The following is a 16,379-nucleotide window of genomic DNA, read 5'->3' on the forward strand; positions in this document are numbered from 1 at the left end:
TTGGTAAAATTTATATTCGTACTATGCGCTATGTGCTTGCTCAATGTAATTTCTAGTTTGTTTGTTGTTGTTGTGTTGTTGTTTTCTTTTTTTTGTCCAGAAAAATAATATATTTTAGCCAATAATGAAATTAGCCTGTTGAAATGGAGTATTTTATTTATTTCCTTCAAGCTATCCATACTCAAATAAAAATCTAGTCAATATAATTTCTATAATAATTGTAGGCAGAATATATCACACCTCAAGTACACAGCGATTAGAACTATCAAAATTACTCACTTCGGACATTCATATGTCATTATTCCCTGCAGTGTACAACATGCTTTCGAATATGTCAATATTATCTAAGTCACAATAACCCTGTTTTATAAAATATTTATGGGCAAGCTCCGGTAACTCACATCGAGACTTGTTAAAAACTCTGGTTTGTCCGAAAGCCATATCGCTTTCGTAATCTCACATAGAAAGTCAAAAAAACCGTGCCATGAGAAAACCAACATAGTGGGTATGCGACCAGCATGGATCCAGACCAGCCTGCGCATCCGCGCAGTCTGGTCAGGATCCATGCTGTTCGCTTTCAAAACCTATAGCAATTAGAGAAGCCGTTAGCGAACAGCACGGATCCTGACTAGACTGCGCGGATGCGCAGGCTGGTCTGAATCCATGCTGGTCGCAAACCCACTATGTTGGTTTTCTCATGGCACGGCTCAATGTCGTGTATAGCAATAAGCATATAACACTGCGAACTAAGATTTTTTTCGCCCAATTCTATCTCCAGTGATGGTGATTTTATTAGTCTAATATTGTATTTGTACTGTGTTGCGTGCTATTAAGTCCTCTACCGTATTTAGCAGTTCGCTGCTAGCACCTAAAACGGTCATTTTGTATTTGTTCTGATTTTTTTTCCCAAACGACAATTATCATTTTTAACATAAAACATATTGAAAGAGGCAAATGGATAGGCTATACCCCCGGAACGTTTCTTTGTCAAATGAATTCCTGTATTTTGGTGTTTCCTGTTTTTCTTCGGTTTTTCTTTCCCTTTCTTTTGAGGTTAATGCTTTATCAATTGTTGTACGCATAATTAACTTTTTTAATTTTACATATCAGGAAGAAGTATTACTGATATGTACACATTATCTTAGCATTATATGATAAGTCCTGAATGTATACAAGAAGACGAAACTTTTTAACTATTTGCCCCTTAAACATTTGAAAGTGATTTTACCGATGCGTATCGTACGCCCAGACATAAACAAAATACACTTTAAATATAAACTGGTCTAGTAACGTGTTACGATGTATGTAGATGTTATACGAGATATATGTGTATTAAACATACATTTCATATACCGTTATGTGTTACAAACCTGAAAGAGTACATAGGCTTTTATCATAAGGTATGTACCTTTTATTTTCATTATAACTGTTCCATTTGTTTTTAATCGTATATAAGCAAAAGTAACTTACTGAATGTAAGAATAATAGTTTACAATCCGAATACTATTCCTAGCGAAAACACATAGACCATAATAATATATACATGAACTAACTGGTTAAGATTTACAGCTTATGGACACAAACTCGTGTCTTATTAAATCCGAAATTAATTTAGTGTATATATAAGTATCTTAATATCAATTTGACAGGCTGTGGAAGTATCATCACAAGTTTTGAGGTCATTTTAACACAAATATAAGTCTAACAATAAAGTTTCAGTTTAACTGTAGGAAGATTTCTTTCAATATGGGGAGAGGGAGGCAGTTAAGATATTATTTTAAGGGCGTGGTTTAAACGAAGTTATTTTATTGTAGCAACATAGCACTTAAGTTAAAAGCAACAAATAGGAAGTGATGAATGTTGCTAAATATGATATGTTAATGTTATTAAACAATTAATGCAGCTGCCAACTTTTAAGTGCAGTATGTTTGTGGATATAGTAAAAATCAGTGTCTTACCGGAAATAATAAAATGTTAATTGAATGTGATTTTGTTCGGCGTTTATTTTTCAAGCCTGTATCAGTTTTTGTTTGTTTGTTTGTTTGTTTGTTTTGGGTTTAACGCCGTTTTTCAACAGAATTTCAGTCATGTAACGGCGGGCAGTTAACCTATCAAGAATTCCTGGATTCTGTACCAGTACAAACCTGTTCTCCGTAATTAACTGCCAACTTCCATTGAATCTAAAAGGAAACACTTAATATTCATCTCATCGACAAATGAGCCGTGCCATGAGAAAACCAACATAGTGGGTTTGGGACCAGCATGGATCCAGACCAGCCTGCGCATTCGCGCAGTCTGGTCAGGATCCATGCTGTTCTCTAATGGTTTCTGTCATTGCAATATGCTTTGAAAGCGAACAGCATGGATCCTGACCAGACTGCGTGGATGCGCAGGCTGGTCTGGATCCATGCTGGTCGCAAACCCACTATGTTGGTTTTCCCAAGGCACGGCTCAAATTACTTCGATTAGATCTAAATTAAATACACATAATTACACACATTTTAGGATAAAAATCAACCCATACAGCAATTTCTGGTCGAAAGTTAAAATCCTAAATTTTCATAGAACCAATCAAACTTTCCGAACAAAAAGTAGCAGACACTTATCGAATGACTTGCAGATCAATAGCCAAAACTACGGCCTGAGGATTCGAGAACCGAGGGTCAATTGTTTTGATTGCTGACTGTACATATACGTTATGTATATGCCTCTCCCCACCTTTTTCTTACCCTTCCACCTCACCCATTTTCACCATGTCCCAGTTTTAATATTTTTATTTAATTGAAATTTACTTACTGATGGATATTTTTTTATAAACAGTGCCTTTCCTGCTTTATGATGTGCGGCTCTAGCTACGTATAGTGTAACTCAGTGCTTCGAAAGAGCTTACTGCTTCTGTATAACACACACGTACGGCTCGGATGTAACATGGATGTAGGGACAACGCATGTTTTTTCGTGTTATAACATCTGCAGAATCCCGAGGGATTGGTTGGTGCCCGAGCCCGTTAGGGCGAAGGTACCAACGTATCCCGAGGGATTCTGCAGATGTTGTAACACGAAATAAACATGCGCTTACGCTATTCTAGCATAAAACGCGTAAAAACTGATAAATGAATTTTTTACGTTGAGGTCTTTTCGTTTTGAATTATCCGTTTTGGGGCCAAGTGACGTTTACGCTTTGCCACGGAACGCGCATATATAAAAGGTGTTATAACAGCATGCGAGCGCGAGAATTTCTCTGTTAACACACGTTTTCTCTCCTGTAAAAACACCCCTAAAAAGTGACAAGAACAGCAGTTTCATGCTAGAATGTAACATCACCTGCAATTTGTAATGAAAGTAGGACATGATTTTGTACCATCTTTGCATTCCCACAAGCAGGCGATATTTTAAGAAATGAGTACAGGGGGTTGGGGTGGCGGCCACCCTAGCTATGAATCAACACCTTGATGGGAGATTAAACATACTATTCGATTTTATCTTTTTGTAGATATTCGGACTATGATCAGGGTGCCTTACCTATTTAGACATTCAAAGGACCAATTCAAAATGTATTGATTTTAAATATATTGAAAAAGATACAGAACTTTTAGTGAAAACAATTTCATGAAGTGTTATACAATTTCCCATTATGTAGCTCTAAGATGCATGACCCTGTGGCTCCGATGTTACATGCATAATGCCAGAAGGATAGTCACGCCCGTTTGGCTATAAGTACATGTCAATTTGTGGGAATGTGGGCCGCCGTCAGAAAAACATTGAGAAATATAGAGACCTATACCACATTGTAGATTGAAGTGAGTTGTCGTAAATTCCCATGTATCTCTTTCCAGACACGCGACTGGAAAAAGTTATGACGTCATAAATATGGCGGCTAAAGAGTAAATAAGAATCTAAGGTTGCTGAATAATTACAGGTGACAACGTCTTTGAAAACTATGTTGTGATTGTAAAAATGATATATTTAGTGAAGGTAATGTTTATTCTAGCAGATTAAATACTTTTATGAAAAAAGATGGAATTCATTTTGCTTAAAATGAAAAAAAAATATCCATAAATATCAGAAAATGACGATAACGACTAAATAACGATATTAAGTGAGCATATTATGTTCAAATATAAATAGAAATAGTATGATAATCTATCACTTCCATAGTCAAATAGCATAATTATAAGTATCTATATACCCTTGTTATCTGTATGAGTGTGTCAGATTAGCTTAATGTACCGACACTGTGGTCAGAACTCAAAATCAATAGGAAAAAATCTGTTACTTTGTGCAATTTTAAGAATGCTGTTTCTAATGGATTAACAGCTTAAAACGTAAACTATTTTTTATAGTGCAGTTTCTCCTATTAAAATTGATAAATCCAATCAAGTAACATATACTTCCCCATAAACCTGAGTTAAAGACATCTGCGAAAGGAATCATCAGAAGATTTCTATATGAATGTTTTAGTCCAGCATACTAGGTGGACTCTATGATGTCGTTTAACGCCTACAGTATATTTACGTTTTTCATAAGGAAATTTATAATACTAAAATCTACGTCTTGAGTCCTTTCAGTGAACAGGATTTGGTCACTAATCACATCCCTGAAGTTTGTATTTTCAAAGTTCGCATATATGATCAGCAATATTATGTTGGATTCGTTAACTGCATATACAATCACATTAAGCTCGTTTCATAGATAATTTAACCTCTTACACGTGTACCACTACTAATTTATTTAATCGTATAACTTCATGTCGAACTGATATTTTACCCCACGTGAAAAGATATTGCGACAAGGTATATGCAAACTCTGGAAAAACATTCCCAGAAAAATTAAAATCCAACAATTACAGGGTGTGCTGTTCCGTCGTTTCATATGATTCCTTAACTCTTTATACCTATTTACCAAATAATCTAATGAATGACAAAGGAACTGCTTTAATATAACGTATTTTTTGTGCATTTAATTTCAGTTAAGCCTTTTCCGCTTGTAATATTGGTAAAAATGGCCATGTGAACCTAGCAGGCAGTTTGTCAAACCCTCTCTTTATTGAACGACATTGATGTCCGGTTTTTCGAGAAGTAATACGTAATCCATGAGAACTACTTCTGCCTAGCATGTCGTATGATTTAGAAAACGTTATACACAGTCAGGTGTGGTTACTATATCAACAATAATTCACGCATTCTTGATGATGTTTTCAAACACGGACAATCAGTTGTTGCTCGAATAGTTGACATTTATGCCAGGGAGGTGTAGTTACTTGATGAAACTAACAAATCAAAGACTACAATACTGCATCGCTAGGGATTGACAAATCTCAATATTTAAAATTGATTTTCACTTCAAAGTTCATTTACTCAAGTTTGTTCTATATTTAATTTAAACACATTTTATTCCCAGTAATACATGTACAAATGAAATATATACATCATAGTTTGAACATGATAAGTAGGAAAGGATAAGAATGAAAGACTCTTAGTTTTATATAATTCTTCTCCTTTGCGGACAAAATAATTTGTGCAAATACTTGAACTCTTAGTTGTACCGGAATAATGAATATAGTCTTAAGAAACAATTTAATTGAATATAATTATAATGACAAGTATGATGGATAATTTACAATTCATGTGATTTAACAATAACACAAAAAGTAGAAGAAATGAAAGAAAGAAAGACTATTTCTCTATTTAGATGGGGTATGGGGATGTTCCCCTCATACTCTTTTTGCAATATATCAGCGCAGGTAAGTATCTGTTACTAGCTATGCTGTTTGTCATAATAGCTGTAGGTCATGTTGTCTGTCGGTTATATGTGCCGTTTACTAAATACCTTTTCCTTTACCTTTATATAATCGTCATATACTTGCAAGAGCGACTTTCAAGATTTCAGTGAATGTTATCAATATGTCCTTTTGCAGAAATACTGCTTTTATCAACTACTAAATGTCGCTATCGCAATTCAGACTTGTGTGTGTTTTAATAGCAATTTAAAAACACTTCTGTTACTAAGTGTATCAAAAACGTAGTTATTTATCAAAGTCAATAGAAATTTTCCTAAATATATTTGATAAAATGATGAAATGTTTTATCATTTGCGGTTCTGACCCTATTATTTCGAGATATATTGCATATTTGGTGTTCAGTCCTTTGTCATGTGGATGCTACACTTTCCTCTTTGATCGTATCTAACGAAAGAGGTGGACGACGCCATGATAGGTAGTTCTTAAAAGCCACCTGTACTGAGCTGCTATATTTCTACTTTTCTGATTCGTTGGATCCTTAATAATGTTCTGCTGTTGCTCTGCTTTCTGTAGCGGCATGGAGAACATTATGCGCAAATGGTTTGTTTATAGTTTTAAGAAGATCCCTTGAAAGTATAGAACTCGACTAATCAAAATAATAAAATAATTAGTTTGACTAAATTTGTTCATGAGAGGTTTAGAAAGGTGAAATACCCTCACGCCCTTTACCACCAGCGGAATTCTATTTTATGTATACTGTTCTATAACATTGGAATATGGTGGGATATAAAGTGTGAGCATTGTTGCCAAACTACTATTTTACGCAAAACAGCGTTGTTTTGCAACTGACCGTTTCAAGGCGTTGCCGCACCACGTGCCTTTATTTTACGTTTTGAGCTTTCTGTCTATAGGCTTTACTTTGTTAATGTATTTATCATGTTCTAACATATACATGCTAGTTGCAGTGTTACGATTTAAAGATGCGTTGCATTAACATGAATCAGAATATATAACAAATCGGATCTGTTGAGAAATATTTTCAGTTGTAGAGAAAGAATGATGAAGGAAAGAAATGAAATGATTATCCCTGCCCTGATGCCCCCTTCCGCATAGCTGAACGTAATTACGAAAGTCCTATAAACTTAAACGTTTAATGCAGGTAATAAATAATACCTTTTTGTAGATACCTTGTTATTCGCGAAGCTGAAGACGAATTAGTAAACACTTACAATGTTGATTCAAGTTGAATGAATATATTTAACCATAATCTGAGAAATTAAAGCCTTCAGAATTAAACCTTTCTTAAGTAAAAAGTATGTTAAACTTCTACTGGCAATCGTCTTGAACTTAAATCTAATCAAAATGATTTGCAACAATGCATGTAATATGCAATAATCTTTAATACAATAGACAACTACTTTTCCGACATTGATTTGACAGCATTCGTTAAATTCTTTCTTCTAGTACTTATAAAGGATATGGTAACAATATTTCCTTATTGTATGTTTATCTTGTAACTTTTGAAAATATCTTTTTTTCAATTCAACACCTAGAAAGTCAAATAATTAATCAGAGACAGAAGCGACTGTAAAATCCTTGTAAATTAAGGGGAGGGGACAAATTAACAGTTAAAATAAATAAATATATCATTTTCCGTAAATATTTGAATCCCATTGCTGTTAATAACATGTATCCGATATAAGCATATGACTCATTTTTCAGACATTATTCAAAGTACTATTTGTAATCGTGCCTTATGATACGTCAATCCGATCAGTGTCCTCAGAGAGCAATCTGACAAAGTACATCTCTATACGCTAGATCTGAACACAGCTATTATAGCCTGTTATCGACGACCCTTCGCTAGCATCAAAAGCTACTTACACATTCTGCAAGCTAAAAAAAACTTGGTTTATTTGAATACAATTTTATATCGCAGCTGTCAGATAGCCGTTACTCAGTCGTAGACATTGCTCTGTAAGCGAGGGGTCCCGAGTTCGAGCCCTGGACTGACTGTAAATTTTTCTTACTTTTTCACATTCGAACAAGTCGTCTGATTGGTTCAAATAAAAATAGATGTACGAAAATAAAAATAGCAATATTGAAAATCCAAAATATACAGAAGACGAATGTGAATGGGTCATTCTCAGATCTTCGTTTAGAAGATCAAGTACTTTAGTCAGATTGTCAGAAGAGATACATACGTATTGTTTCTGTCTTAGACCAAGGAATAATTTGGTATATGTGGCTATATTTCTCAACTACTCTCGAGCGGGATTACAAATGGCCGTATACTATATACAGTTTTCTCTTCTTAACAGTGTGTGACACAGGAGTCGTGGTAAGAAAGATTTGATAAATATTGACATAAAATCTAGGTTTAATTTTTAAAAAGTTTCCACAGTAAAAAAGTGACCTAAAATGTGGCAACGCGGACAGTATAGGTCGTTAGAGCAATAGTTCTTAATTCGGGGAATTTCAGTACTTTAACTGATTAAATGCAAACCATTTTATAAATTAATTGAGAGTATTTATCCGAAATCAGAGGTTTCATTTTCGAAAATATGTAAAATGTATGAAACTGAAATCTTTAATTGTATAAAGTATAAGCGGAAACGCGAGAGAAGATGAGCACGTCCTTCATTCCACGCGTGCACGTTTAATACTATTACATGATGCGTTTATCACTTTAGGCATACACTGGAAAAAGTTTGGTTAGTAAAAAGTTGTTAAAAACATGTCTTACTAAATTGAAATAACTTTTGCATCTTTTCAGGTTTCCTGATCAATGAGAAAAAATATCAAGGGAACTGCAACAGGACACATACGTTAAATCAAAACGAGTAAATGATGGGTAACCTGAAGTGGCTGTGCTTGATCATTTTTCATTCAGTAGCAGGAACGCCACCACAAGAATGTTCGTGCAAACTTCACGATAAGGAACTTACGGCCGATTGTTCGGCATTGGGGCTCACAAGCATTTCAGAAATTTTCAACTGTGTACCGAATACTGTTAGAAAACTTATCTTGAGTTATAACAAAATAAATTCTATTCCTCCGGAAATGCTCACACTTTTGGAAGATCTACGGGAGTTAAATTTGGAACATAACATTATTGAGCATTTACAAAATGATTCCTTCAGTGGTTTGTCAAAGCTGGAATATTTGTCGTTAAGTTATAACTTACTCAGACACAACGATTCTTACGCAGACGATGTGTTTAAACCGCTTCGTAATCTCCGGCGTCTGTATTTGCAAGGCAACTGTAATGTCCATACGTCTGTCTGTCTGTACCCAGACAAAGCTCTATCAGCTGCTACTACTCTGGAATACCTTAGCATAGATGGTATACCAAATCATGAGTTTGGTAAAGGGTTTTCAAAGCTAAAAAATCTTAATTCATTATATTTAAGTGACGATAATGGTTACTGTCATATACCAGTTCTCACAGAAAATACATTTGATGTATTCAAACACACGCCTATTTCAAATTTACAACTTGAGTCATGTGAAATAACAAAGCTAGCGCCCAACGTCTTTCGTTCTTTGCACAACCTAACGTACTTGATCATTACGAGAAACAGGAAGCTCTGCGCTGACAGTATTGAAAATGCAACTGTTGGATTAAATGAAACAAATATTCAAACTATGAGATTCAATTATTGGTGTAGGCACCCTCCGTTCTATCCAATACTTGCAGAAAACAATTTCAGAGGTCTTACAAACACCTCACTCAGAGTTCTGGATTTAGGATGGAATTATATCATTCACGTCGATCCTAGCGTTATTGAAAACCTTCCTACGTCACTAGAATATTTCTCATTGAAACAAAATAGTATCGGGAACGCTCAGTTTCTCCTTAAATTATCAAGACTTTATAACTTGAACACACTTGACGGAAGCTTTCAGAATTATTTTCAAGCGGAAATAAAAACATTAGAAAGGGCTAGAGGAGAAACAGCTGTCGGTGGATTGTACCGAAAAATCATAAAATTACAGTCGGCAATAAAATCACCGCACAAAACCTACACAGACAACCGCCTGCAGTTACCAAGAAATCTTCAAACGTTATACATGAATAATATACATCTGGAATATCCTGTCCCTTCAGTGACATTTGCACCGAATAAATTAAGGTATCTCAATGCCTCTAGTTGTATGTTATTGGCATTTTTCGGGCCTTGGTATGGCCTAAAAGATCTTCAAATTTTGGACATCTCAAACAATAAATTTAGTTTTTTCCATCAAAAGTCTCTAATTGACATGGGGAATCTTACATCCCTATTTCTTCAACATACTGAGATTGGTAAATCCCTTTACCGAGATGTCAATGGTGTTACATTTTCGAGCTTGAGAAAACTAAGAGTGTTAGATCTCAGAAGTAGCATCATTAAAGATTTACCATACAGTATATTTAAAAATCAGATTGACTTAAGATATCTTTCGTTAGGGGATAATTCAGTTAAGAATGTTAGCTTCTTGTTAAAGTCGATGACTAAACTACGCCACCTGGATTTATCTGATAACGAAATAGGGTTCATTTCTGAACAGAACATGGCTTTCCTAGACCAGATCGCAACTAATCGGAAGATAGACCTCGATTTATCTGGGAACAATCTTAATTGTATGTGCAACAATCAAGTCTTTGTCAACTGGTTGGCGACCACTAGGGTAAACATTATTCAAAAAGATAACCTTTCTTGCTTATACATAAACGAGACTTTAGTTAGTTTATCGAGACTTGAATTTATACGAGAGCAACTAAAATATGAATGTACGTCATGGATTGTGATGACGTCATGTGTGATAGGATTTATAGGCTTGTTGCTAGTACTATCTCTCGTGGCATTGCTTTACTATAAACGGTGGCAACTGCGTTACCTTTGGTACATAGGCAGGGTAAAAATCGACCCCTACCATCATCCTCACGATCAAGAACATATAATTCTAAAAATAGACGCTTACATTTCTTATGAGCAGCACTACGACTTCACAGATGACGTCTCTCTGCATCAAGTGATAACTGATAAATTGTACCCATTTTTTGAAGAAAGGGGATATACTTTAAATATACGCGAGGAGTTTGACGGTAATGAGAAGTTATATCATGTCATCCCACAAGCTGTAAGAAAGAGCCGCAAAGTTGTTGTATTTCTAACACCCTCGTATTGCGAAGATTACTGGAATACATTTGAATTTAATATAGCTGCATATGAGGGTATTTACACGAAGCGAAATATTATAATACCAGTTTTGCTTGGTGACGTATCTGAGAAACATTTGATGCCAGAGATACGTTCTTTCATACGCTCAAAAATAAAATCAAACGAGGTGCTTCGCTTTCCTTCGTCTGAAAATGATATCGCTGCGTTTAATGAACAGCTAGAAAATATGATAAGAAATAGATTATAAGTGTAAATAAAACGAATGATAGACTAAAGTTCCGACTAATGACGGCGCCGACTAATCATGATGTTCATGATGTTTTTGCCGACAAAAATGTCATGGAAGAACTCTCTGACTTAGAAGGGATATATCAAGAAAAATAAATCTGGCGCTAAATATCTATTCCATTAACAAAATTTGCATTCTTATCACACCTCTGCGCGTAAAAAAGTTTTTCAATCAAAATGAATTAATAAACCTTGACTTGTCGTCAGCTTTAACATAAAAAGCAGCGTGCTCAGAGAGTTATCTTATTAGGAAAAATACAGAAAATTAGCTGTTTAGAACACTTTTTGATGAGACTTTTTCTGTTCAGACTTATCGATTTAACATTGTGACTGATTCTGTAAACGAACGAGTCTTGTCACCTTATAGTTTTTCGACAAAATTTTTCTATGCAGTGTATAACCGATTTGGAGTGTTTATATATTTCAACATGGTTCTGACAATTATTATTTCGATTTTAATATGTCTATTAAACAAAACGTTGGATTAAATAGGGATACTAAGGAAGCACAGGAAGACTTCAAGAATGCAAGAATGTGGCGAAGAGGTTACACGCCTCGCAGAGTAAAGTAGCAGTGTGTAGACGTCTGGTCTAAATGATACATACATGTATAAGCAAAATGTAATGAAGATTTTAGAAACCAAAGTTATTTATTATATATTCATGAAACTTCCCTGTAAAGAAAAAAAAATACTTTACAGAATAACAGTCAAGGTTTTACCACTAGCGTGGTTTACGTCATGTACCGAAAGAATGTGTGACATATGACTTTTAAAACGTTGTTCCCGAGAAATTGGTGGGTACATTATGTTATGTACATTTTTCAGTACTGATGATTCATTGCTTACTGTAAAGCCTCTCTTAGTTTTGAGACATCATGTATTTACATTCTATGGTTTTCCGGAAGGTTCCATCACAAATACTGATAAACAGAGTGTTAACATTGTTTCAACGTCTGTGATATTCTGGATTTTTCCAGAATCTTCTTTTATTCTTAGTGATGATAGTGCTGGCACCTTTCGTGATGCTTTGAATCCCAAAACCTAAGTAAGATGAAAAACGTTCATATATTTCATTGTAACAAAATACTAACAGTTTGGACATTTAACATTTGATGGTGTGGATGTTACAGCTAGTTAACATTTTCAAGGTATCTTAGGCCATACCAAATTGATTAATAGTTCTTCGGAAAAATTTTCAAAACAAAATGGGTGCAAGCGAGCGAATTTTTTTTTTCTTCTCAATTTTGATCTTTTCAAAGGCGAGTAGATTTTACATGGAGCGAGCGAGTTTTTTTTTCAGCTTGGACCCTAAAAGGAGGCATAACCAGTTATGTTTATACATGAAGTAAACATTTCTTTAAGAATAACACAGAAATCAAACATTTACAGTGTGACTTACACTGTATATAGCTTTTCTATATGTTTTAAAGACTACATGAATGGTTTTGCAAATAAATTCATGCCAAAACTCACTGAATCAATTTGTTTTTATTTTGTATTTATAATTACTAAGGGATGAGTGTCTTATTTTTAATTTTGATTGTTCTACATTAATCTGAAGGCGTGCCCATTTAACGACAGAAGATGAGGAATATTTAAGACAAAACGGGCACCCAAGTGGAATAACATATCTTCTGAAACCCAGTTCTAAAGATGGCTTCGACATGAGCAACTGTGTGCCCCTAGTGAAACTCCAAACGGTAGAGGTGAGGGGAAAGTAATAAATAACTTGACCAATGAGACCAAACGGAGTTGGGCACACAAATGCTTCGACATTGTTCGAATCCCACTGGAATAATTTCTTAACAGATCAGGCTAGCTTAAGTTTTTGTGGTAGAGGTTAATTTCAGTCAAAAATGATAACAGACGGACAAAAATGATCCCAATACGGCCACTCTTAAAAGTGTCATTTGTTGTGCTTTGATTGACCAAGAAATTTTAAGTTGGAAAGGCCTGTTTTTTTCAGTTTCTTTCTTTCAATCAATTCACAGCCAATTAATTTATTAATATACTCCAAACGGTAGAGGTGAGGGGAAAGTAATAAATAATTTGACCAATGAGACCAAACGGAGCTGGGCACACAAATGCTTCGACATTGTTCGAATCCCACTGGAATAATTTCTTAACAGATCAGGCTAGCTTAAGTTTTTGCGGTAGAGGTTAATTTCAGTCAAAAATGATAACAGACGGACAAAAATGATCCCAATATGGCCACTCTTAAAAGTGTTATTTGTTGTGCTTTGATTGACCAAGAAATTTTGAGTTGGAAAGGCCTGTTTTTTTTCAGTTTCTTTCTTTCAATCAATTCACAGCCAATTAATTTATTAATATACAAACAGGGAAAATTGGGGTTACAATACGACAGAAATTATCTTTATATCTACACTACTTATTTGAAAAGCTAAACATTTTTTTAAATTGAATATATGCATTTTGATAGAATATCTGACTGCCGTACTAAAGAAGTTACGTTCAAAATGATTTGGGCCCGAGAAATTTAATGTGATGGATCAGTCAGGATCTGTGAACAAACTTTTTTTTAAAAGAAATCACTTGGCTTTGGCTCTAGATCTAACATATTGAACTAAACAACTGATAACAAATAGTTTGAAAACTTTATCTGAACAATATTTCTATGTTTAATCCAAATACTTTTAATTGAATTCCCGTGCACGTCTTACAAGTCGGGCTCTGTTCTTTAAACTGTATTCTGTATTGAACAATCGTAGAACGTGACTACTTCATCACCTACCGGCACATCGAAGGCCAAGTGTGGCATTAGCACAGACACTCCAGATTTGAAACAAATGATGAACAACATCATAATTCGAAAGCATGAATTCCGATCAATATCACTTGTACGCATTAAAACAGCGATAAAACCTGTTTTGCTGTTATCATTCCGGACCGCGTAATCAGGAAAAAAAATTCGGAGATTTTTACGTACGTGCGGGCGGGTGAATTTTTTTTTTCTTTTTCTCGGGAATAAAATCATTGATGCGGTAGTTCTGACGAACGACAAATCAATTTAGTATGGCCTTAATTGTTACTTTTCAAAATAAATTTTGTTATAATTGTAATTTTGTTACTGTAAAACATTGTTGGTTGTTGTTATTGTTTTTATTATTATTATTATTATTATTATTATTACCTTTAGTGTTTATGCAACAAGAATTGTTACTCTTAGATGTAGCAATGTCTTCTTAATTCAAGGAAGTTACATCAACATTATTGGCAGAGTAGTCATAATTGTTGTTACTTTATGCGTTTTTCGTGTCCTAGGTGTAAACATTAAAATTATTTATGAAGTATTGAACGTAGCGTTATTTTGTGTATTATCGCCGTAAAACGTACTTGTGCCAGTGGCGTCACAAAATTATTTATTCTACTGAAACCAAAAGAAAATTCTAATTGGTAAGAATTCTGATTTTTTAAGTAGAAAATAATGACGAATTAAGGTGTCAAAAATAACACCACATACTGTTCTAAAAGTTTCCTTATGTAACAATAAAAGTACACCCTGGTCCTGCAATAGGTTATTAGTATATTACCTTGACCTACATTGCTGTATTCGGCTCAGGTGAATTTTGCCAGGTTGGATCCCAAGGGGTGTTTTCTAATTTTGAAAAGCCTGGTTTCTTCATAGTGCTGGTGCTTAAGTTGTGATCCGGCCTTGAAAAATACGCAAGAGCGGATGCAATACTGTTGATAAAGGTACTTTTTAATGTTCCTCTTATTGTGTACCTCCACCTCTCTCTATTGTCACATCAGATAAAATTGACAATAATTGAAACCAATAAAAGTAAAACCTCGTTATAAACGGTAAAATGTTTTTGGGTATCGAACGGAGACACGCACACAATCATTACAATATTTTGACTTTATATTAGATATCCCGTTTAAAGCAAGCATTCCCGCCATCATAAAAGTATGTCATTATCAAAGAAAACGCAAAGAATCATATACGCTGCTTTTAATTTTATGTTAAAAACAAATGAAGTAACTGTCCATTTAGAATTTATGTATAATTTCATCCGTGCAGTCTGATCATGATCTGCACTGTCCGCCATTCAGTCAGAATATTTTTGGTAAGCACCCCTTTTAACAGTTAATGGTACTGTCAAAATTGAAAGATGGACGAGTTCATTATAGAAATTTAGTAAGATAAGGGTTAGAAGTGTCAGTTACACGTAAAGCAAAACTCTTTCATTCACCGGGAGAACGGAACACCCGTTTAATTTGAAATAGAATATATCAAGGCATAAGGTCTTTACCATGAAGGTAGTGTAAAAAGTAATTTTCGTTAAATTTTGAAGTCCGGGAACGCATCAATTTTTGCTATTGTGTGCAAGTTTATTTTGAATTTTAATAGAATTATATTGATGGACAATGGCTATTTCTTAATTATTCATAACGAAAGCTACGTACTAGACCTTGACATTTATTTCGAATAACATCTGTGAAACAGTGTCTTTTTTTATTATCATTTTTATTTATCATTATGCATAGTTTAAAGCCATTTTTACAAATTTTGACTTACTTAAAAATTTAGAAATACGTTTACATTCATGTATCTAGCTTACTGAATGTTGACATAAAACTAAGTCTTTCCTAAAATTTTGAATTTAATGAACATTTTTACAGTGAGGCTGATATAAATCAGTTTTATCAATCGTCTTATCAAACCTAAGGGACATATTTTACTTCTGATGTAGAAATAAGTCGAATGTACTGATTTTTAGACACGTTTTTAAACGTTTTAACTTTTACGGGGATTCCCATGGGAGTTTGCTAGTTCTTTAATATTTGCAAGATATGTAATAAAATTAGCTTTGTAAACGCAGGAAACGATGGTTTATTACTTGAACTAAACATTTCAAAGTATTTTGCCTTTCATAAACTCGGATCGATTTTTTTGCAATCTGAAAATATCGCTCACATAGGATTCCTAGGGAAAGCGTTTTTTCCCGTTGGAAGTTTTGTCTTTGAAAGACAATATCTCAAAATAACATTGAAAATATTTGATTGATATACGAAAGCTATGGTTTTTCGCGTAATAACTTATTTCAACTTAAAGCGTTTTTGCTAAATACCGTTCATGACAAATACAAATCAAGTGACTGTTTGGTGTAACGTGAAGTAGATTTCATAATACCCAAAGTATAAGTTACGTAGTTAATTTTTTA

The 16,379-nt window shown here is 34.3% G+C and overlaps 2 protein-coding genes across 4 annotated transcripts in view; one reads left to right on the top strand and one right to left on the bottom strand.

Moving 5' to 3' along the window:
• LOC123555951 (annulin-like) overlaps window positions 1-1,637 on the bottom strand; it is a 56,481-nt gene extending 54,844 nt beyond the window's left edge. Inside the window, exon 1 of the mRNA XM_053548071.1 lies at window positions 1,471-1,637. The gene's annotated coding sequence lies outside the window, so the exon portion shown is untranslated. The remainder of the gene's footprint in view (window positions 1-1,470) is intronic.
• On the top strand, window positions 1,260-12,665 carry LOC123554464 (toll-like receptor 4). 3 transcript variants are annotated; one of them, XM_045344640.2, is made up of 2 exons: window positions 1,260-1,400; window positions 8,516-12,665. In XM_045344640.2, exon 2 carries the CDS (start codon window positions 8,587-8,589, stop codon window positions 11,149-11,151), a length of 2,565 nt encoding a protein of 854 aa, XP_045200575.2. In that variant the 5' UTR covers window positions 1,260-1,400; window positions 8,516-8,586; the 3' UTR covers window positions 11,152-12,665. The 3 variants fall into 3 exon arrangements, with proteins under 3 accessions (XP_045200575.2, XP_045200577.2, XP_053404041.1); XM_045344642.2 differs by lacking the exon at window positions 1,260-1,400 and adding an exon at window positions 2,042-2,153; XM_053548066.1 differs by lacking the exon at window positions 1,260-1,400 and adding an exon at window positions 7,934-8,080.
• The last annotated feature ends 3,714 nt before the right edge of the window (window positions 12,666-16,379 follow it).

This window comes from Mercenaria mercenaria, chromosome 7 (genome assembly GCF_021730395.1).
Source record: "Mercenaria mercenaria strain notata chromosome 7, MADL_Memer_1, whole genome shotgun sequence".
NCBI lineage: Eukaryota > Metazoa > Mollusca > Bivalvia > Venerida > Veneridae > Mercenaria > Mercenaria mercenaria.